The sequence below is a fragment of the Cyberlindnera jadinii genome (genome assembly GCF_001661405.1).
Source record: "Cyberlindnera jadinii NRRL Y-1542 unplaced genomic scaffold CYBJAscaffold_1, whole genome shotgun sequence".
NCBI classification, from domain to species: Eukaryota; Fungi; Ascomycota; class Saccharomycetes; order Phaffomycetales; family Wickerhamomycetaceae; genus Williopsis; species Williopsis jadinii.
Genome location: NW_017963652.1, coordinates 280,458 through 301,278, shown reverse-complemented (window position 1 = coordinate 301,278; position 20,821 = coordinate 280,458). Strand labels below are relative to the sequence as shown.

Sequence of the window (20,821 nt, the reverse complement as noted above, 5' to 3'; positions counted from 1 at the left end):
ATATAGTTACATTAGATATGATGTACATAGATATACGTTGCCTTAGATGTTTTACTCTAAGGATCGGTTGATACGTAAGAACCTCATTATGGATACAAAGGATGGTGTTCTTGTACATGGTTGAAAGCCCTTTGAAACTCTTACACACCCGAATGAGGAATATAGTCCTAATCGTGTTAGGCTATACACATCTTCTTATGTCAATTGAAATATAGATGACATCTCCTGTAGATCTAGTGACATCTTTTGGAGTTTCGAAACTCCACAACTCACTCAATTAAACAGCAATCGAAGCTATTCTCTACAATAGAATTAATCAGTCACTGTTGGCATGGGAATAATACCCAAAATGTTCTGTGGTATGTTGTTGATGTATGTATACCTCCAATTGCATATCAACCAGGTCCGAGTTCTGCACCGAATTATGTATCAAATCCAAGTCTTGTAGTTAAGTAAACGGAAATATGAACATTCATAGTCTCTTCTTCCCAGTTTATAATCTTTAATTGAAGACTCAGTAGTCTCAGCTTGGTGAAGTACTTTATGCGCACAATTTACAACTGATTAGATGCTTTTAAAAGTATTTGGTTCATACTCGAGTCTGATTTGAGGACTCTATTAGATATTTACACCTCACTAAGCAGTTACTAAAACTGGCACAGGTGGTTATGATGTCGTGGCATCTTTAGTAACTTGATTATCTGAAAAACCTCAACCTTCTGGGACTGATCCAAATAATTGTCGCTGGATGTTTGGCTACAATCATTGCTCAACCAAGTGAAATTGCTCGACCGCATGAGCACTCCGAAACTTGAATTGTCACCGTTAACAGACCAGCAGTTCGCAATATTAGACTTGAAGTATTTTGAGATTCAGGAAAGCTACAAAGATCTTCTATCACTGATTAGACAATACCCTCTTCAATTGGATAGTTTGGTTCAAGACATCAATGTGCTCTTTACGATCCACACAGGACCCTCAAATATTCCTGTATGGCTCTCAACTAAACTAAATAGCTCCATCGAGTCAAGAACTCTTATGGTATATGCTTTTGAACGAAACACCTCTCGTGATTTCAGGGCAATCAGCATCGTATCGGTGTATGAAGCCATACGTTTCGGAGTAATTGTGTTTTTATCGGCCTTATCTCAGGACCAAGGCTGACTAATTGCGGAGATAAAGTATTGGGACTCGGTCATCGCCTCTTAAGTCACCTTAAGACACTTTTTTATGCAAAATGACTGTTTGTTTATTGCTTTTCGTTCTTCTCCAAGAAGCCCATACTTTGTATATATCAAGAGAGAAAAGCCTTCAATTGTTACTTTCATCCATCTCTCCAACCAGTCCCTCAATTGGTCTTGTATCACTTGGTTAGTTAGAACACTCACCAAGGTAATCTGCTTTAAATTGTACATCTTGTGCTGAAAAGTTTATACAGTTCCACCTGACACTCAAGAGATGACATCTGACAGTACGGATGTCGATCTCGAAAGGGTATACTCTATCCAGCCTGATGAAGCGGACCTTAGGACCATAAACTCGTGTGCATCAAAATCTGCTCAAAATAACGATGTTGAAGAGTCTGTGGACCCATACGAGGTGAAGTTTGACGGCTTTGATGATATTGAAAATACCAATGCCACAATGTCCACATGGCGTAAATGGTTCATCGTCATTATCATTGCTACGACGTCTATATGTGTGACGATGATCTCATCAGCGTGGGCTTTAGCGTCACAGAATATCATGGATGCCATGGATATCTCGCGAGAAGTATCTGTGCTGGGTATATCCATGTACATCTGGGGACTTGGATTTGGCCCTCTGTTTCTGTCTCCAATCAGCGAGTTTTATGGAAGAAAGATAACGTTTGTATTTGGATTATCGCTGTGTACATGCTTTGAGTTTCTAACAGAGTTTTCACCAAACTATGGAGGCATGCTGTTTGGAAGGTTCATGTCAGGGTTTTTTGGTAGTTGCTTCTTATCTATTGCTGGTGGTACCGTTACTGACATATTCAAGAAGCACGAGATTGGCGTGCCTATGTGCATCTATTCATTAGCACCATTTATGGGTCCTTCTTTAGGGCCCTTGCTCTCTGGGTTCGTCAACGCGCATATCCATTGGAGATGGACATTTCACATCCTTACGATTTTCAGTGGAGTAATGCTTATGTTTGTCATCTTCTGTCTTCCGGAGACCTATGTTCCAATCTTACTGGTTCGTAAGGCCAAGAGAATCCGGGAAAAGACAGGCGATGATAAGTACTATGCACCATTGGAGAAGTTCAGGAAACATTCCTTGATCGTCACATGTCTCCAGGCTCCCAAGAGGCCGCTGTTACTCTTATTAAGAGACCCAATGATGGCAGTCCTGTGCTCCTACACTGGGCTGGCACTTGGTATCGTCTACCTGTTTTTTGTCGCATTCCCTTACATCTTCCGTACAGTCTACGGGTTTGGCATATGGCAGCAGGGCTTGACGTTCATGGGTATGCTGATTGGAATGATAGTTGGCGGGTCCTTTGCACCATATTTCCAGAAAGTGTACAACAGCAGGGTTCACTCGCATGACGGTGAGGATATACCAGAGTTCAGATTCTACCCTCTGATGTGTGGTGTTATTGTCGTCCCCATGGGACTGTTCATCATAGCTTGGACCAGCTACTCCGACCTACATTGGATTGCACCCATAATCGGCTCAGGGGTATTCGGCTCAGGTGTTGCGCTCTCATTCCAAGGTGTCTTTGCCTACACCGGTGATGCCTACAGGCTGTACGCTGCGAGCGCACTTGCAGGCAATTCGCTCGTTAGAAGCACCGCCAGTGGGATCTTCCCGTTGTTCGGAGTCCAGATGATGGAAGGCCTAGGCGTCCACTGGGGTGTATCACTGCTTGCATTCGTAGCTATTGCCATGATCCCAGCTCCTTTCTACTTCTACAGAGACGGCGCAAGACTTCGAGCACGCAGTCCGTATGCGTGGAACACAGATTAGACTTTGATATACGTCTCCATTACGTAATATATTACATAATGCATTACATAACTAATTACATAATCATCAACCCACTTTTTCTGTTTTCCCTTTAAATCTGTCCAGTTCGTGATTCCAACCAATCACAGCGAGACTTTTAGTTGTTTTTTCCCGGCTAAACTTGAATTTTTTCATACGCCGTTTGGCAGCCTTTTCGTGGTTTTCTCCCGTTGGAGGCCAGAAGGACACAACAAAACACACACAGCACACAGAAGGAGGAGGCCCGCTCACGTCTCCACGGGCTGAACAGAAAAAACACACAGCAGCGCAGAGGCACGGGCAGCGCACACGTTAAAAATTTCAGCGTAGGCAGAGCGTAGGCAGAGCGTAGGCAGAGAGGCTCTAAAATTTTTAGACAGAAGGAAGAAATGCGTAGGCTGGGAAGGACAAATAAAAACCACGATAATTAATGAGGAACAAGGAAAAAAAAAACCATCACTGAATGGACCCACTTTTTTTTTCTTCCCTTTTCCCTCTTGTTGATACTTTTTTTCTCCCTTTGCTTATAACATCACCTAAAACATAAGATCACCAGTGTTTACAATGTTGTCCAGATTTGCCTTGAGAGTTCCAGTTGCTCGTGCTGCTTCTATTGCCTTGCCAACCTCCCGTATCGTTACCGCCAACGCTTTCAAGCTCAACGGTGTTAGAAACTACTCTGCTCACCACGAGGAGACCTTTGAGGAGTTCACTGCCAGATTCGAGAAGGAGTTCGAACAGGCTTACGACTTGTTCGAGGTACAACGTATCTTGAACAATGCCTTCTCTTACGATTTGGTTCCATCTCCAACTGTGATTGAACAAGCCTTGAGAGCTGCTAGAAGAGTCAACGACTACGCTACTGCTGTTAGAGTCTTTGAGGGTTTGAAATACAAGGTTGAGACCATCGACCAGTACAACGCTTACTTGGAGGAGTTGAAGGATGTCAGAGAGGAGTTGGGTCTTACTTTGAAGGAGGATTTGTTCCCAGAGTTGGCCAACGAGAAGCACGTTAACTAAGATGCGTGCAACTTTTCAAGTTGAGGCGTTGTGTTCATGAGGGAGATAGAAAGAAGCAGAGAAGGGGGAAATCATATTCTGAGTCTGAGTGCATGCGCTTTGTGGTGTTTATATCTATATATCTATCGGATGATTGTTAATTGAAGAGGAAAAAAGGACAAGGATGACGTTTGATCATTACTCCCATACAGCACAGAAGATCCATATGATATGGGTTTCATACAGGAAGAGAAGGGACAGAGTGTGCAATTCCTTGTGCTTTTTGATCGTTATTATCAGTCATATTGGAAAAAAGGAAACAAAATGCATTTTCATATACCATTTCTCCTTGTCTTTGCTTGTCTAGATATATTACTAGTGATGCATCATCATCGCACTGCGCATGTCCTTGTTCGCACAATTCTTTTATTTCACTTGTCTACACTTCTATGTCTTTATTATATTCAACGATTCTTTATAAACAGATAACAATTCAGATTATATTTATTATACAATCAATCGTAATTATATGCATCAGCTGCTCCTCCTCCCTTCGGTCACGTCCATGTCTAATCACTGTAGTTCCCATCCTCTTCTTCTTCATCATCTTCGATAAACCCATCATCCATAGTGTTCGTCTTAGCAGTTTTCGAGCTATTGCCTCTCCCGGCAGAATGTACTCGGTCTTCATCGTCGTATTCGTCCTCGTCGTCCTCGTCGTCGCCTCCATTATGATGATCTTCGTTAACAGCCTCTGCAGCGTCAAACCAGTCCGTATACACATCCACAGGCTTACTCAGCGCGTTGATAGGAGTCTGGAACTTTTGTCCACAGATCTTACAGTATAGGAACCCCAGGTTATTCTTCTTGTCCAGTGTACATATGATTGACTTCTCATGATTACAGAACAGGCAGTTGAACTGCGTGTCAAGCTTCTGAACAACTCTTTTCACCGGTTTGGCGGACGATTTCTTTCTACCCTACAACCAGCACATTAGTAAACCCCTAGAGCTTCCATGAGACCCACTTGTACTAACCATTTATCCCCAAATTAGTAGAGAATTAACACTAGATCTTGTATACAAAAGAAGTTGTCCTTCACCTTTATGTCTGGAATTTGTACCAGCGAGGCCGTAAAGACAGGGTAATACTTTCAGTCGCGCGGTGCTTCCCATTTCGGACATCCAGACCGGGAAAAAAATTTAGGAAGCTCATCGCAGAGAGAAAACTTTCCCACGTACGAGACATAATCAATACAATCGAAACTTGTTCGCACACTAATTCTGCTGGACGATGGTTAAGAAGGTCAAGAGTGGCAAAGTTGTCAAGAGTGGTCCTAAGAAGACGTCCACTAAGCCAAAGGGTAAAGTGGTGAAGGCCGTGACGGTTGTGGATGCTGGTGATGCCGTTGAGGACGAGTCCGATGCTGGTGCTACTACCACCGCTGTTGCTGTCCCAAAGGCCAAGAAAGGATCTTCTGATGGTCTTGTATCCAAAGATCTCATCGAGAAGGCTTTGAAGCAGTTGAAATTGTTCATTGATCGTTCTGCAGAGGACTCGAAGGACTCTGAAAAGCAACAGCTGTTTGAAGACGAGCTCATATCTGAGATTCAACTGCAACTGACCAAGCCTTCGTTGTGGAGCTCTAAGGTTGATTTGAAGCCTCGTGTTATTGCATTGGATAGAAAAGTCACCGAGCAACCGAAGATTGCACTTTTCGTACGTGATGGCTTGATCGACAAGGAACTCTTGGAAAAAATTGAGCAGAGTGAGTTGAACAATTCGATCTCACAGATCATCGCTGGCCAAGAGTTGAAAACTACTTATAAGCCTTATGAAAAGCGTCGTCAATTAGTAAAGGAGTTTGACATCTTCCTTGCAGATGATGCGCTGATCACAACGTTACCAAAGTTGTTGGGGAAGGTTTTCTACGACTCAAACAGTAAAGTTCCAGTGCCAGTTAATGTCGGAAAGAATGGATTCAACATTGAAAGGGTGCAAAGAGAAGTTGCTAAGATCGTCAACGGTATCATCTATAGATTGCCAAGAAGTGACAACTTGGTGATCAAATTGGGATCTTTGGAAAACGTTAACCCTGATATTGTTTCTCAAGTCATTGCAAACTTTGCCCCAGAATCCCTCAGAGGTGTTTTCATCAAGAGTAACAATTCTCCAGCGTTGCCATTGTACGAATCCGAGATTGCATTCACAAAGGATGATCTGCCGGAATCGAACACTGCAGTTGTCGAAACTGAGTCCCAGGATAATGTCTTGGAGATTGGGGGTGAGCAAGTCAAGCTGAGTTCATTTGAGCGTGCATTGGTTGAGTTGGCTCATGATGAACAAGTTCCACAGTTATTAGCTTCAAAGATTAAGAAAGCAAAGAAGGCAAAGAAGGAATCCGCAAAGAAGGAAAAAATTGAATCAAAGAAGTTATTGGGTGTAAACACGGGGAAGAGTAAAGTTGTGAAGAAGAGTGCTAAGTCTAAATCCAAGAAATGAACATCAACATAGTTTCAAATCTAATAGTCCTGGATGGTGCTTCACGTCGATGTCAGATATGAACATCACTATATAACGCAATAGAATATTTTCCAAAACAGCGATTCACTGGTCTGTTAGAGAAATTTGAGTTACCGAACAATCAGTTGTAGCTGTACCAGAAATCGCAGAACAACATGCAATAAGCCCATATGTTGGCCTCATAACCCTCAGTTCGTACCATTTGGTCTTTCAAATGTGGAATGCACAAATCAACCGGAAGATGTATCACTTTTGATCCTGTGACAACTTTTAAATGGATACAGCTCTTTACTGAGCTTCATCATTGTTGACTACCTGTTGTGGCTTGCAGTGTCTGAACATGATCGCTCTTCTCCTTGAGGGAAACAGACTTTGGTCTAAGCTTATGTAGAGTCGACAGCTGATGCATGTGGTCTAGCGCAGAGAGTATTATGGTCCATTTGGAAGGACCCCAAACTCAAACGGTGCTCATCGATTCCAATAGATAATCGGGTTGTTAATAGTGTCCTATATGTAGTGAATAAGTATGAACTTGTGTATTGAGAAATACTAAAACGATAATATCCTGATGGTGAACGAATGGTCCGTATAAGCCTCCCAAGCCATGACACCATCGTCCGACGGCCCCATGATGCATAAAATTCATCGTACACACAACATAATGGCGAGGACATGCTACAAGCGTAATTGGATGCAAGTGGTGAAACAGACACCTGCTTGCGACCCACGGTCCAAGCATCCTCCACCAGCTCGAACTATGTGCGTACTCGGCGACGTACGTAGCGTATATCATGCAAACCACATCTAGAACACAAGAAAATGCACAATGTACGTATATCGTTACCCTAATTCTTCTCAAGGTGGGCCGCATATACCCGCTGGCTGTGTAGAAGTCTTCGTCTTCGGACAGATTTCTCACCAATCATCTCATTCGATGAACCATAAAGAACAACGTGTTGTGCAAGATATTGCAAGCTGTTATTAAAAGTTCCTTTCAAATACACCCTTTCGTTCTACACAGGGACGTACACTGGGTGCTTCCATGTTATTTCCCTGGTGAGAAAACAAAAAAGCACTAGGCTGTGCAAGCAGGAAAGTCAGGCGAATGCACTTATGGAACAAAGGAGTTGACACCGAAACCACATGTACATACATACATCAAGAGGTTCAAGCTTCCAAGTCCCAAAATTCGGGAAGTTGCAATATTGATAATGTCAGATCGCAGTGCACAGACGTGTGCACAACAAGCTTAAAGAGTTTGATCGGGCATCTAACTCTACACAGTGCATACCAACGAGGCCTGTGGCTTCTACACGCACATGGTGAGGACAGTGTAGGATGTGGAATCTGGCACTGAAACGTGAGCTACCAACTTTGTGCTTTCACATTTGGTTGGCTTTGACTTATAGTCAACTGTTGTTTATATTAATGTGGGAAATATGGTTGCTGTTGAGAAGTAGTAGTTTTGTCGTTGCACCACTGCACATTCATCGATCAATTATATAGCAATACGAGTCACAATGCATATTTCTACTGAGTTAAAAAAAAAGGCACACTTATGTTCTTCTTTCGCCGTTTGTTGTTTTATGTTATGTCCATCATCGAAGTATGTCTACGCACTTCAATTATCTGAAATCTATGAAATAAGATTCCGCTAGGTGAAATAACAGGTCCGCATGAAACCTGGTTCATGCATCAAGTAGAGATGCTATTATAAAGATTGAACCCAAATTCAAGATGCAACATTCTACGCACATATCCACGTACATGTACTTTCTAGAAGGACCTAATCATGGTTCAACCTTTTCAGTCATGGCTCGACTTACATTGAATGTACATGAAAGGCCTTCCCGATGTCCCCATGATAAGTCGCACAAGTTAAACTAAGCAGTTTAAGCCCAGAATTCGAACATGCATGTACATGAACGTTCCTTCTCTAGTGTTGGACAAGCGGCGTGCTCACCTGCCCAAAAGCATTCACGAACCAATAATCTTCTTCAAAAATTGTTAATTGATTTCGGCCGAGCTGTATGAGTTATCCATAGTATATGAAGATGTAGAGGGTGTGGGCTTGTCTGTTGCAACACTTCAGAGTAGAGATGGAGCATAACTAGTATAAGGTCGGCTCGGGACGTATGTAGGACTGCATATCCACTTACAGGGTGATGCGACGTTATACACTTCTAAACTGTTTTAGTCAGTGGAAGACTTTGAGTAAATTCTAACTTTATCTTCATTAACATCGACTTTTTGAGCAAAGTGAGTCACTCAGGAGTTTGCATAGGTCCACGGTCCGTGGTCTAACTAAAATTGTGACAGGTGTACATAGCTAGGTATGTATTTAGCACTACGTAGAAGAAGGAAAAAAAATACCAGTTAAACGTTTGGAAGTACATTTTTGGTGGGAGTGCCAGTATGGGGTGGCAGGACCGAGGTGTTTCACACAGTTATTGTAAAATCTACAATAGTGATGGATCTCATTGTTGATGGCCTTCAATTTACTACTGAAAGGAAGTGGTCTTGCGTAAGAATTTACGATTACCAGCATCTCCTTGTTGATTATACGTGATATCCTGGTACACTTTGTTTTGGTATGTGAACCTAATAATCGTCTCTATCACATTTTAGCAGGGAATTTTCAAATAAAAGATGAAGTAAGGATGTCACCCCCTTTAGCGTGTTTTCAATGTGTCCAGTTTTGTTTAAAAATGTCCGAACTCTCATACAAGTGTGTCTTCTGTCCACAACTAGTACTGAATGACCAGAATGCAGATTTCACATTGAGAATTATAAAACTTACGACGGGGTTATTCACTTTTAACGTCCGACTTCCCCAATTATGGACAACATGTTGCGGTAAAACATGGACTGCTGCCCTAGACTCAGCCTTATCTTGGGTGTCTGTTTCTTCCCCATTGTCAAATAACAGGTGTATACGAAGAGGACAAACCAACATAGCTAGCCATCCAAGAAAATACGCAGTGCCTAAATATTGCTAATTAAATCTTAGGCACCAGGAAATCTTACAAATATCTGCGATAAATACAAGGTCAGATGACTAAGGTTATCGAAATACCAGTAGTTAAATCTCTAGATTATTAGACTCGGACGCAGAAGACTACTGGAATGTCGCAATAGTTGACTGATGAGCTAATTAATGACGACGTGTACATATATATGTGCTATTTGATCAACCTTGTATGCAAATAACAGTTATAGCTTATGTTTCTATCATGCTTAGTCGTTCCTCGCCGTAATTCAACGCCATGGCCTTCATGCAATGTCACACAGCGTTTGTAGACGAACACCTTGATATTTACCTCCTTCTCGTCCCTGCCACATCACAGCGATTTACTCTCAACGGTGTTGATGAGATAATTTAGGTCTATTGTAGGTTTCTGCTTCATCACATAAAACACCTTTTATTTTATACACCTTTCTTTGTTTGCTTTTCTAATGTGCCACGCAAACCATAGCTGATCTTTATTCATAGCTTAGTTAGGAAAGCTCGACACAACAGAAAACGGTCGAATCTACCGTTTGTAACTGTTGGTAGTTCCCAAAAGAGTCTATCCCGTTCAGTCGAAATAAACTTTTGTCCACAGCAATGTAATACAATATCGTGCGCTAGTATACATGTCTCTTTTATTTTATGATGAAAACTGACCAAATCTGGGACAATCAGCTGGACTAGGTTCGTTTCTGGCACCGCTTCTGCATATTTCGTCAGACATTTGAAGAAAATTGAAAGGACAAAAGCTCAAAGCCATTTCAAATGGAGAAAACTAAAAAGGAGGTTGGTTGAGGGCATTGTGTATTTGGGAGTCTATGGTGAAGTCTTGATCATCTAGATGAGAACATCAAAAAGGTCACAGTGCTATACTATAGACGAACTATTTTAAGAGAATTTAGAGCTAATGCTTAATGTCTGAGACCTTGATGCACCAGAGCTGATGGAATGGAACATTTTTATAGCAACAAGTATTCAGAATGTTCAGAATTCAACCGCTATTCAGCTGGCAGTTCTTCTGTTGGAACAGTCAATGAAGGTCTTGTATGAGGTTGAAGGAAGGCTTCGGGTTTTCAAAGGGGTTTTAAAGCTGAGATAACATTCGGAGTTCAAATCAAATTTGTTTGTGCATGTCGCCAACTACAATGGTTGACGAATTCAAGGTTCACTATAAAGGATTAGGCTATCTAAAGAATCAATTAGTAACTGTTCACTTATGGGATGCTTTGTTTTGCTGATCTCTGAAGAGAAGATGAGAGTCTTCTCCAGAGACACCTCGGATACAGAAGCTGCTTTGGACAGAGCCCATTTTTTCTATGATTTTTGATATTAAAGACTCGAACGTCTACACAATTTGTCCAGTATATATACACTAAGGTCAAAGACTAAGCCACCAACAATCTCAAGAAGAGAAACTAACAAACTTGCCCTGATTGAGAAGTTTGAAATTAAAATTTGCCAGGTCAACTAATTTGTGCGGGGAGTGCTTTGTTAATATGGGTACACGTGTAAATATAACTGTTAATTGTTTCTAGTCATTTACCTAGTCGAAGAATGTATCCCTCGTTAACCTGTCTAATCGTCTCGGTTGTGGTCCCTTCATGTGCTTAATGCCGTATGTTGTCGTAGCAGATTTGATAGGTAGATGAGAAATGAGTCTAAGCTGGAGCATGAAAAAGCATCATAATTATGTGGCTAGTATGATATAGAAGCTGTTTACGCAGTTTGTACAGAGTACAGAGACCTGCACCCTAAGGTTTTATTGGAATTATTTGTGTGTGTCTCTTGTGATTTCGGAGCATGTGTTGTTCATCTTCGTCTGTTTACACATGCAAAGGTTTCTGGTGTGTACATATAGTTTGGCCTAGAAGTAGTCAGGCGGAGCCAAATACGGCGAGACAGTGAAGATTTCGGCGCGCGGATCTCTGTGTGATCTGATTGAGTTTGTATATTTGATGGACATTTTGCACTGTAAGTTAAAGTCTTTGTTGAATCTTGTCAATCTTGTTGCTGTCACTTTAGCGGAATGTTTCACAGTATAACCTCTAACATACAATCCGTGGAAGGCAACGTAAATTTGAGGCGATTTTTTTGAAGTTAGATAACATTTCGACGGTTGGAGATTACATCCGATCCGAGACTTGAAGCACAAGCTCAAGCACTTATGGACGTATTGGATGTTAGGAACAGCTCATGCGGTACAGACGTCCACAATATATAGGTCTTTACATACAGAAGGATGGTGCATTTCATGTGAGCAACCATGCGTCGCTTTCTGTATACTAAGGTATGCGTTCATTTGAAGACTTATACGTGCTCAGCTTTCACATACGGTATTCCAATGTAGAGCAAATTCAGAAGTGAACGGTTACGGTACTCCAACCTGATGCTTGTGAACTCGTCATCTGAAATCTCGGCCTGTTGGGCTCCAGCTTCATAACAACAACAACAACAACAACAGAGGTACCGTGAAGAAAACTTGAACCCTTTGCTGGGCCATTTGTTTATTTAAAGACAGCGTAGTGCCTTGTTTCGGTTTGAAAACTGAGTTGTCGGCGTATACAGTAAAAATTCAGAACAGAACCGTTAATGACTCTAAGCAGCTACATCATGTATGATCATAGCACCTCTTTTGGCTATCATCATGTTCTAGGCGAAAAGGCCAGCGCATCTTTGGTTGATCTCTTTTGGGTTATAGCAAACTGTGTACGATATTTTATATACGACGCCTCTTACAATTAGCCATAACTGTACAAGCAATAAAAATGCGTGCATATAGTGAACTCACTTCAAAAACCTAATAATACTGCTGCTACATATGTACAAGCCCACCAAGTAATCATACCAGTTAAACGTGGCACAAATGGTCAAGTACGTCTATATACGTAGGTTGGGCACACTGCCCAGCATGTCATATAATGTTGTACTTGTGACCATGACTTAAAAGGAGGGGATAAGCTGTAGAGACTCACATCTTGTGTAGAAACAAGGGTGTAATTTGTACAGTTTTGATGTTACTGTAAACACACATGTCAGTCCATTCCAAAGCAGCTCATATGAAAGTACCGGAAAATGCAGAATTATATCAAGGTCTAAAAGCTATACCCATGTAGGAGTACTCAACATTCATCGATGAGCTTTATTTGACGTTGCTGCCCAGATAGTGCACACTAAATAATAAACGTTAGCGATCACGATTGTAATGTAGAAACAATTATTTCAGTTTCATCACACTCTAGTTCGGTCTCACTGGTATTCTCCGACGTTGCGTACTTATTCAGACATTGCGCGGCGTATACTCACTGATCTGAACAACAGTTCTGTCCTGAAGGACCGATTAAATGCACTTATATTATATAGGATACAATCAATGATGTCTGTTCATCTCGAACAACTGTGTGGTATTATGCAGTACTTTCTAACATTTCCCTGAGCTTGAACCGAAAAAGATTGGTGGAATAAAACTCATAGACATGTCCGTTCATTTGTCCCATTTCCATAGCCTTTGCTGTTTTGTGTCTCGTTTTTCTTTTCGGACAGGTAGAGAAAAATGAGAATTTCGAGACAAAGGAGACAAAAATCAGGACTATATCACGGGTTATGCATCGTGCTGTGATGCGAGGCGAGGTGCTGCCATGCGTGCTTGGGTGGTTCCATATCTCAAACATGGACAACTCGCAACTGCTGTGTCTGTCCCATGGCCGCATTACGCCATTTTCCCTGAGTACTTTTTTTCTTGTTGTTGTTTTATATATCCAGAAGCTTTGCATTTTTTCTGTCTCTAATTCCTCAGAGTCTTGAAAAGTGGTCTCCTGCTATTTGAACTGATCTCGTCGTCGTCCTCATACACATTTGCTGTGCATATATATATACAGTTCCCTTCCACAGCTCGCTTCCGCAGTCGAGTGTTCATTCCCCCTCAAACGTTGCCGATCTGTACGCCCGGGACACAATAGGCTCTTTGTCTGATAACATTATCATTCACCGGCGTGCTTTAAGATATCAACTTCTGTGCCATACTGTCCACCGTCTCTGTTCCTCGTTGTTTTTGAGAAAGTTGATGAAAGTGCAAAGCAAGCCATACTCATCATGGTTTACAAAGACAAAAAGCTCAAAGAGTACAACGATCGTGAAGAACGATTTAGGTTGGCTGTTGAAGAAGCAAAGACCAACAGATCTGCTTCCATCAACTCTCTAGCAACAAAGTTCAAAGTGAGCCGAACAACACTGAGCCGGCGAATCCATGGATTCAAAAACACCAGAAACTCTCATGAGAAGCAGCAGAAGTTCACCAATGACGAAGAGATTATCATCGTGTCCCAAATCCAGACGATGTTGAGAGAGCAACAACGTATTCCTCAGAAGAAGCAGATTCTGCGGATCTGTGAACGGCTGTTGGAGCAGAAGTTCAAAGATGTTGAGATGAGTGATTCCGTGAGAGAGCAGTGTCTGAAAGTCGGTAAGAATTGGATTGATAGGTTCCTGGAGCGTCACAACGCTGAACTGATGATAAATAACCAGATAACTCTGGCAGAATACTACAAGAACGAGTTCATAGAGAGAAAGAGAATGAGATCTGATAGGGTATTCATGAGAGCTCCTGGTGATAATGAGATGATCCAACCTGACGACCCGATCTCTCACCAGCCGCAACTTTCCCTATCAGTGCAGCAACAACAACAACAACAACAACAACAGACTGGGCCTGGTGGCCCCTCTGTTCCATCTGTTTCACACTCCGATCAGTATGGGTACTCTGAGACTTATCCTCAACCACCACCTCCACATCTGGAATGGCCTTTACAGAAGGGATACAAGGAGAAGACTTTTAATCCCTACTTCACATCAGTACCACAGCCTCAGATTCCATTGCAGGTCCCTATAGCACCACTACCACAGTTTGGTCAAGGTTCTCTATCTCAGCAGCAACAGTCACAGCAGCAGCCACAGCAGCAGCACAATGCTTCAGTATCCAGCTCATTATCACATTTTTCATTCCCTTCGCATAATTCCATAACCACTGCTACGTCCAACTCTAACCCTGGTTCCATAGACCAAGATATCCCTGGAGACCCTCTAGATTCGTGTTTTTCCCATGGAAGACTTCAATATGATCTTGCTAGGGCTCTTGTGAATAAAGAACTGCAAAAAGAAGAGATCGACAGGTCTCTTCTATCTAGGGTTGTTAATAATGCTCTCATCCAGGCCGAGAAAGACCTTGTTGACGTGAACAATGCAAGCCATAGTGTCTCTGTTGCTCAACATGGCACAGCACCTCACTACATCCACCATTCGTCATCTCAGACGCAGATGCTGCCACCATCATCAACAAGCGCACAGGGATCTCAAAGCCATGCGCAAGCACAAGCACAGTCTCAGCAGCCAGCACAAGCACAAGCACAGTCTGAGGCACAGAGTCAAGCGCATTCACAAGCTCCGTCGCATTCACAACATCATCATCAGCAACAGCAACAACAAGGTGTGCAGGCATCACCTCCAAGTCAACAGCATCGACAATCACAACAACCTCAATCTCAATACATCCAGACCACCACATCTGGTGGTTATTTACCACATGGTGTGCCAGCACAACAACAACAACAACCTCAATCAAGCGCACCTTCTAGTACAGCTCCAAATGGTGGAGCCTACAACATATCTCTGTACTAATATTGATCCTAAGAATGTCATATCCCTCCCATCTTTTTGATTATTTTCTTCTCGATAGTGATGGCTTATTGTTGGATTGGTAGTATCATTCATTGTACGGTGCTGTACATTATATTCTTTGCTGGCAAGTTATAACTACACAACTAGTCTCTTTCGCTATATATATCGTCGTCACTCACTTGATGCTGTCCTTTTCCCAGCATGTCTATTGTGTTAGTATGGTTAATGTTAATGTATTATAATCCAACCCCGTACTATATAAAGCCACACAATAGACGTATAAGTGCATCAGTCGTCATCTAAATCATCGAATATGCTTCTTGGTGGTAGACTGGTCCTAAAGCTCTGAATCGCCTTGCCAATAAGGTGGTCATCTTCAACGTTAATGGCTTCAAGAACGATCTTGGGACCACCTGGACTATCGTTAAGCACGATTTCCCGTCGTAATTGATCAATTAGCTTCCCCTTTGAGTCATCCACGGCAGACGAGACGTATTTGGTGGAGTCGTGTTCTTGCTCCAACACTTTCCGCAGCTCCTCGTTATTCTTCAAGAACAGCTCCTGGATATCCTCGTGGGTATATATCTGCAGTTTATTCGGCTCCTCCTCGGTGGCATCGTAGTTGAAGTCCACTGGAGGCGAAGCAGGTGGCGATATCAGGAACATTCGTGAGTCTGAAGGAAGCTCCAGATAGTTGTTCCCCAGGTTATTGGAAAAGTCGTTCAAGGCATACCCGCAAGCAAACCCTTCTGCTCTCCCCAGCTCCTTGAGCTTGTCAATCAGCAGTGAACTGCTCTCCCTGGACTGGAATATCAACAGAATCCTCTTGAACGACTTCAACACGATGAACTGAACGGACTCGGTCTGCGCCAGCGCTGAAACCAGCACGTTGTGTAGCCTTGCTATGAACGCGTCGTCATTGAGCTGCTCAGCACTGACTCCTGTGATGATCAGAGTGTTGGAAACCATCTGGTGACGGGCGTGTAACCTGGGCAGTCACGTTATAGTCGAGCTGGTATAGCCTCTTCACCACCGGGGAAGGACATCACCAGTTCCTGTCTCCATGGCAACACACCGCGTGCCCGGGTGTGGTGTACCTGGGGGCGCGTTGGTGTCCGGGTGTGTTGGTGTCCGGGTGTGGGTCACGTGATAAGACGCGCCCGTGAGCACCGCCGTCCCCTGATGTCCAACGCTGTCGCCGGGCACCTCAGTCCGTATATATAAGGACGCCATAATCTCTTGTGGTTTGTCTGTTGCGGTTTTCTTTACTTGTTCCCCTTCCCACGTTTTATAACAAAGCTCCATTGGAAATCAATTGGAATCGAATAGCTAAGAACAATGCCAAAACTTATCCTTGTGCGTCACGGTCAGTCTGAGTGGAACGAGAAGAACCTCTTCACCGGTTGGGTCGATGTCAAGCTCTCCGCTAAGGGTGAGGAGGAGGCCAAGCGTGCCGGTGTGTTGTTGAAGGAGTCTGGGTTGAAGCCAGACGTCTTGTTCACCTCCAGATTGACCAGAGCCATCCACACTGCCAACCTGGCCCTTGAGGAGGCTGGTTTCGCCTACATCGATGTCCACCGTTCATGGAGATTGAACGAGCGTCACTACGGTGCTTTGCAAGGTAAGGACAAGGCCGAGACCTTGGCCACTTACGGTGAGGAGCAATTCAAGACATGGAGACGTTCCTTCGACGTGCCACCTCCAGTGATTGACCCAAAGTCCGAGTTTGCTCAAACTGACGATGCTCGTTACAAGGATGTTGATCCAAACGTGTTGCCACAAACCGAGTCCTTGAAGCTCGTCATTGACAGAATGTTGCCATACTGGCAAGACACCATTGCCAAGGAGCTCTTGGATGGTAAGACCGTCATCATTGCTGCTCACGGTAACTCCCTCAGAGCCCTTGTCAAGCACTTGGACAACATCTCTGATGCTGACATTGCCGGCTTGAACATCCCAACTGGTATCCCATTGGTTTACGAGTTGGATCAGAAGCTCAAGCCAACAAAGCCATCCTACTACTTGGACCCAGAAGCTGCTGCTGCCGGTGCTGCTGCCGTTGCTGCTCAAGGTAAGAAGTAGATCTCTTCAATTCTGCTAATACATGATCAAACTGTTTGACAAATAGATATATTGTAGTAGTGAGTGGTGTCATTCGAATCTCCTGGCTCCGGAGAATCGTGCTACACTGGAGATGTACGCATCACTGGCGAATCTACCTCTCAATTGAAGAGTAATCCGTCTAACATCATTGGACCACGATGGAAAACATCCAAACACCCATACTGAGAAAATACACACAGACGTTGGGGGGACACGGCCTCGAAGTTTGATCTTTCCGAGGAAGTCATCGTCAATCTCCACGGAAGAAAAGAGCCATATTCAGCTGCTTGGAGGATGGAAAGAGAAGACAGCGTATGTATATGTGTACGAGACATGGATATGCCTGATGCTAACGAAAAAATTCGGGCGAAATAGGCCATTGAACGGGTAGGATCAACGTTCAAGGACAAGCCTAGTGACGATGAAAAGGTTGAGCTTGAGAGACAACGGGCTCTTTACGAACAACAGCTGAAGTACATGGAGAAGCTGATCTCACTGAATAGCACGAGGGGGTGCGAGGTCGTCAACGTTGTTGTTGAAGGGACAGAGCACCTCAGAGACGATTTCATCGCCCGTCATATTCAGCCTCTGATCCAGGCGAAGAACCTACAGTCGCTGATGCTTGGAGTGAATGCCATGAATGACACGCTGAGATCATCAGGCGCTGTTAAGGACCTTGCTGTCTGTATCAATGGTATGAGCTCAAACCGTGGCGTGCTTGTGGTGCAGCCAAAGCTGAAACTGATCCCAATAAACAAGTTCATGGCGAAAACAGGCACCAACGTTGGCAACGGCGAAGGTGATGGTTATATGACATTCCAGTGGAGAAACATCTTTGGAGGCGGCGAGAACTTCATCGTCGACGCCACCACTGGCACACGGACGAGGTCGTCGTACCTGGTGAACTATAACGCTCCGTTCAACGAGTCTCTCACGTGGAGATGGGATACATCGGCATATGCAACCAGTAGGAACATTGACTGGTCATCTCACGAACAAGTGCTGAAAGGTCTGAAGACGAAGATATCACAGGATGTCAATGGCGTCACACAGGAGTGGAGTCTTCAATCTGTGATACGCTCAGTCAAACCGTACTCCCTGGCCCCTTCAAAGACAATATTGGCACATGCTGGCGACGATTTGAAGGTCTCTCTGGGCTACGATATCAATATTGATACGAGAGATGATAAGGTGCTTCCAACGACGGGCTGGAAGCTCGGCTTACAGAACGAAATTGCTGGACTATCCAAGTTCTCCACGTCACATTTCCTCAAGCAGACCTTCGAGGCCAATTGGGCCACCAATTCCAACAGCAACATCTTGAACTGCTCTCTGAGAGGTGGTTGGCTATACACACAGGACGACTACTCGCACGTGATGGACAGATTCTACCTGGGAGGACCAAACGATGTGAGATCTTTCTTCTACAATGGGCTGGGTGCTAGAGACCAGGGCGATTCTCTGGGAGGCGATGCCTTTATAAGCGGTGGCGTGAGTGTCTTCACAAGATTCCCCTTCATTAGAGAATCTAGTGGGTTAAAGCTTCACTCCTTCGTGAACTTTGGCTCTTTAGTTCCATGGGACCATAATGAGCCACTCTTGAAGCTGCTGAACGATCTGGCACATCCATCTGTCGGGTGTGGATTCGGTGTTGTGTTCAAGCACCCAGTGGCTCGTCTGGAGCTCAACTTCGTGCTGCCGTTGGTTGCTCATGAACACGATGCTTTACGGAAGGGATTCCAATATGGAATTGGACTACAATTCATGTGATGCCTTTAACTATTCAATAGTGTACATACATAGGTTTGCAGAGATCATTATATATAGTGCACGTGGGCGTACATGTGTAGTGTATCATAAGGATGTATGCGTATACGTATGGGGAGCGTTATGCGTGGTTCTTGATGTATTCATCGTGTTGCTGGATGACAGCTGGGATGATCAAGCTTTCAATCTCCTTGTTCTCGCCATCACCATCCTTCAGCCTGTACCATTGTTGCTTGGTATTGGTCACGAACACAACCTCTTTCTTTCTAGTTTGGAGCAAGTTACCAATGACGAGTTGATGGTGATAGCGTTCCAGAGATTGCGTGCACTTTCTTAACAGCAAGTCCTTATCCGTCTCCAGCTTGAAGCTGGTGATCATTGCACCAGGAGCCCAATTATCAACCAGACGACGTAGGAATTTGGGCACTGGGTCGAGGTTAACAACCAGCTTACCCCCTTCCATGTGATCTTGTGCTTGGATCTTGTGCTCCGGCATTCTCGAGACAGGGATGAAGAAGTCAGAGACTGCTGCTGCGAGGTATAGCAGTGCACTTGTTCCTAGGGTATCCATCACCTGAGCAATGGCACGCAGAGAGAACAAGTACTGGTTCACGGTAGTGAAAGGTAGTAGCAGCAACAGGTTCTTGTCACGCGCCTCGTTGTACTTCTTCCAGACTTGGTGCATCTCATCACGGTACTTATCTGCTATGACCAAGGAACCGTCCTTGCCCTCGGCCATGTAGTCCAAGAAGCAGTTCGTGGTGTGTGAGTAGTGTCTTGAGTAAGGAAGCAGCGAGAACTCCCTGTGTAGGAAGATAACGGCGTAGCCCTCTTCTAAAAAGTACTCAGCACTCGTGGCTCCTCTGGTTCCAGCACTGAAGTTGTCAATAAACCGCACAGTGTTGTTCTCCAGTGGAACTGTGGTACCACCAGAGGTCACCAATACAACCTTGTTCCCCTTGGACTTGTGCTCGTCAACAAAGCATTGTGCTTCCTTCACCAGCTCATCGAGGTACTCAGGTGGTTCATTCGAGGCAAAGTAATGGCTCTCGTCGTCAACAGCAGCAACCGGGAAGTCTGGAACGCTGCGATCGATTGCACTTGATGTGGACGGCTGTGATGTGTGGATTTGACGGAGCTGGGGCATCTTCTTCGTGGAATTCTACGGCGTTTCTTGCTATTGTTTAAAGCGTTGATTGGGGTTGTACCGAGACGGCTTAACCAGCACCACAAATTTTTTGCTGTCTGGGGCAAAAAGAGCCAACACCGCCATCACCTTTTCTGCGCCCCACCTCTTCCACCACGGCCGGGCAAAAAATACGTCACACACACGCTCAAAAGAACATAAAAACAGGTCTTTCAACAACAGCAATGACAACTATTATCACGACTTTTCTTCTATTTGTTCAGGGTTAGCTTCCTTCTGAGCCATCCGCTCCCGCTCGTTTTCTTCAACTAGTGGTCTAATACACTCTTTACCAGCCTCCGTTTTGAAGTGTCTTCCTAGTGCATCAGTACGGGCAAATCTCTTTCCGCATCCCCAAACGGTGACACCATCCTTTAAGGTACCACGACATTCGTACTTCTTCTCGCCGCTGTGTAGAGCCATGTGGCGGTTCATATCGTACTGTCTTACAAATGTACGATGACAGAGGGTACACTCAAAGGGTCTCTCATTCGCATGCGTCCTTAGATGAGAGTTCAAATTGTAATTTCTCGTAAACTTCTTGTCACATA

At 43.9% G+C, this 20,821-nt stretch overlaps 9 protein-coding genes across 9 annotated transcripts in view; 5 read left to right on the top strand and 4 right to left on the bottom strand.

Moving 5' to 3' along the window:
* The first annotated feature begins 1,284 nt into the window (after nt 1-1,284).
* On the top strand, nt 1,285-3,074 carry YHK8 (Yhk8p). Its single transcript, XM_020213944.1, has one exon. It carries the CDS (start codon nt 1,459-1,461, stop codon nt 2,992-2,994), a length of 1,536 nt encoding a protein of 511 aa, XP_020072875.1. The 5' UTR covers nt 1,285-1,458; the 3' UTR covers nt 2,995-3,074.
* Nucleotides 3,075-3,681: 607 nt separating this feature from the next.
* COX6 (cytochrome c oxidase subunit VI) lies at nt 3,682-4,002 on the top strand (the record flags this gene model as incomplete). The annotated part of the gene is made up of 1 exon (XM_020212272.1): nt 3,682-4,002. A coding segment is annotated over one exon (321 nt), but the record flags the coding sequence as incomplete, so codon positions are not given.
* A 275-nt stretch (nt 4,003-4,277) lies between these two features.
* On the bottom strand, nt 4,278-5,067 carry ELF1 (Elf1p). Its single transcript, XM_020213234.1, has 2 exons — nt 5,049-5,067; nt 4,278-4,991 (listed from the first exon to the last, which is right to left on the bottom strand). Exons 1-2 carry the CDS (start codon nt 5,049-5,051, stop codon nt 4,581-4,583), a joined length of 414 nt encoding a protein of 137 aa, XP_020072873.1. The 5' UTR covers nt 5,052-5,067; the 3' UTR covers nt 4,278-4,580.
* Nucleotides 5,068-5,259: 192 nt separating this feature from the next.
* CIC1 (Cic1p) lies at nt 5,260-6,659 on the top strand. Its single transcript, XM_020213943.1, has one exon. It carries the CDS (start codon nt 5,305-5,307, stop codon nt 6,511-6,513), a length of 1,209 nt encoding a protein of 402 aa, XP_020072872.1. The 5' UTR covers nt 5,260-5,304; the 3' UTR covers nt 6,514-6,659.
* Nucleotides 6,660-15,203: 8,544 nt separating this feature from the next.
* RCN1 (Rcn1p) lies at nt 15,204-16,291 on the bottom strand. Its single transcript, XM_020213942.1, has one exon. The coding sequence runs from the start codon at nt 16,181-16,183 to the stop codon at nt 15,503-15,505; it is 681 nt and encodes a 226-aa protein (XP_020072871.1). The 5' UTR covers nt 16,184-16,291; the 3' UTR covers nt 15,204-15,502.
* A 261-nt stretch (nt 16,292-16,552) lies between these two features.
* GPM1 (phosphoglycerate mutase GPM1) lies at nt 16,553-17,537 on the top strand (the record flags this gene model as incomplete). Its single annotated transcript, XM_020213233.1, has 1 exon — nt 16,553-17,537. One exon carries the CDS (start codon nt 16,553-16,555, stop codon nt 17,294-17,296), a length of 744 nt encoding a protein of 247 aa, XP_020072870.1. The 3' UTR covers nt 17,297-17,537.
* A 39-nt stretch (nt 17,538-17,576) lies between these two features.
* On the top strand, nt 17,577-19,087 carry SAM50 (SAM complex subunit SAM50; the record flags this gene model as incomplete). The annotated part of the gene is made up of 2 exons (XM_020213232.1): nt 17,577-17,629; nt 17,693-19,087. The coding sequence occupies exons 1-2, from the start codon at nt 17,612-17,614 to the stop codon at nt 19,085-19,087; spliced, it is 1,413 nt and encodes a 470-aa protein (XP_020072869.1). The 5' UTR covers nt 17,577-17,611.
* A 118-nt stretch (nt 19,088-19,205) lies between these two features.
* Nucleotides 19,206-20,231, bottom strand: CAB2 (phosphopantothenate--cysteine ligase CAB2; the record flags this gene model as incomplete). The annotated part of the gene is made up of 1 exon (XM_020212380.1): nt 19,206-20,231. One exon carries the CDS (start codon nt 20,229-20,231, stop codon nt 19,206-19,208), a length of 1,026 nt encoding a protein of 341 aa, XP_020072868.1.
* Nucleotides 20,232-20,468: 237 nt separating this feature from the next.
* The window catches only part of CYBJADRAFT_145326 (C2H2-type zinc finger protein), a gene marked incomplete at its 3' end in the record, with an annotated part of 6,767 nt that continues 6,414 nt past the window's right edge, over nt 20,469-20,821 (bottom strand). The window contains exon 2 of the mRNA XM_020213231.1: nt 20,469-20,810. Coding sequence (XP_020072867.1) covers nt 20,469-20,810 — 342 coding nt within the window. The remainder of the gene's footprint in view (nt 20,811-20,821) is intronic.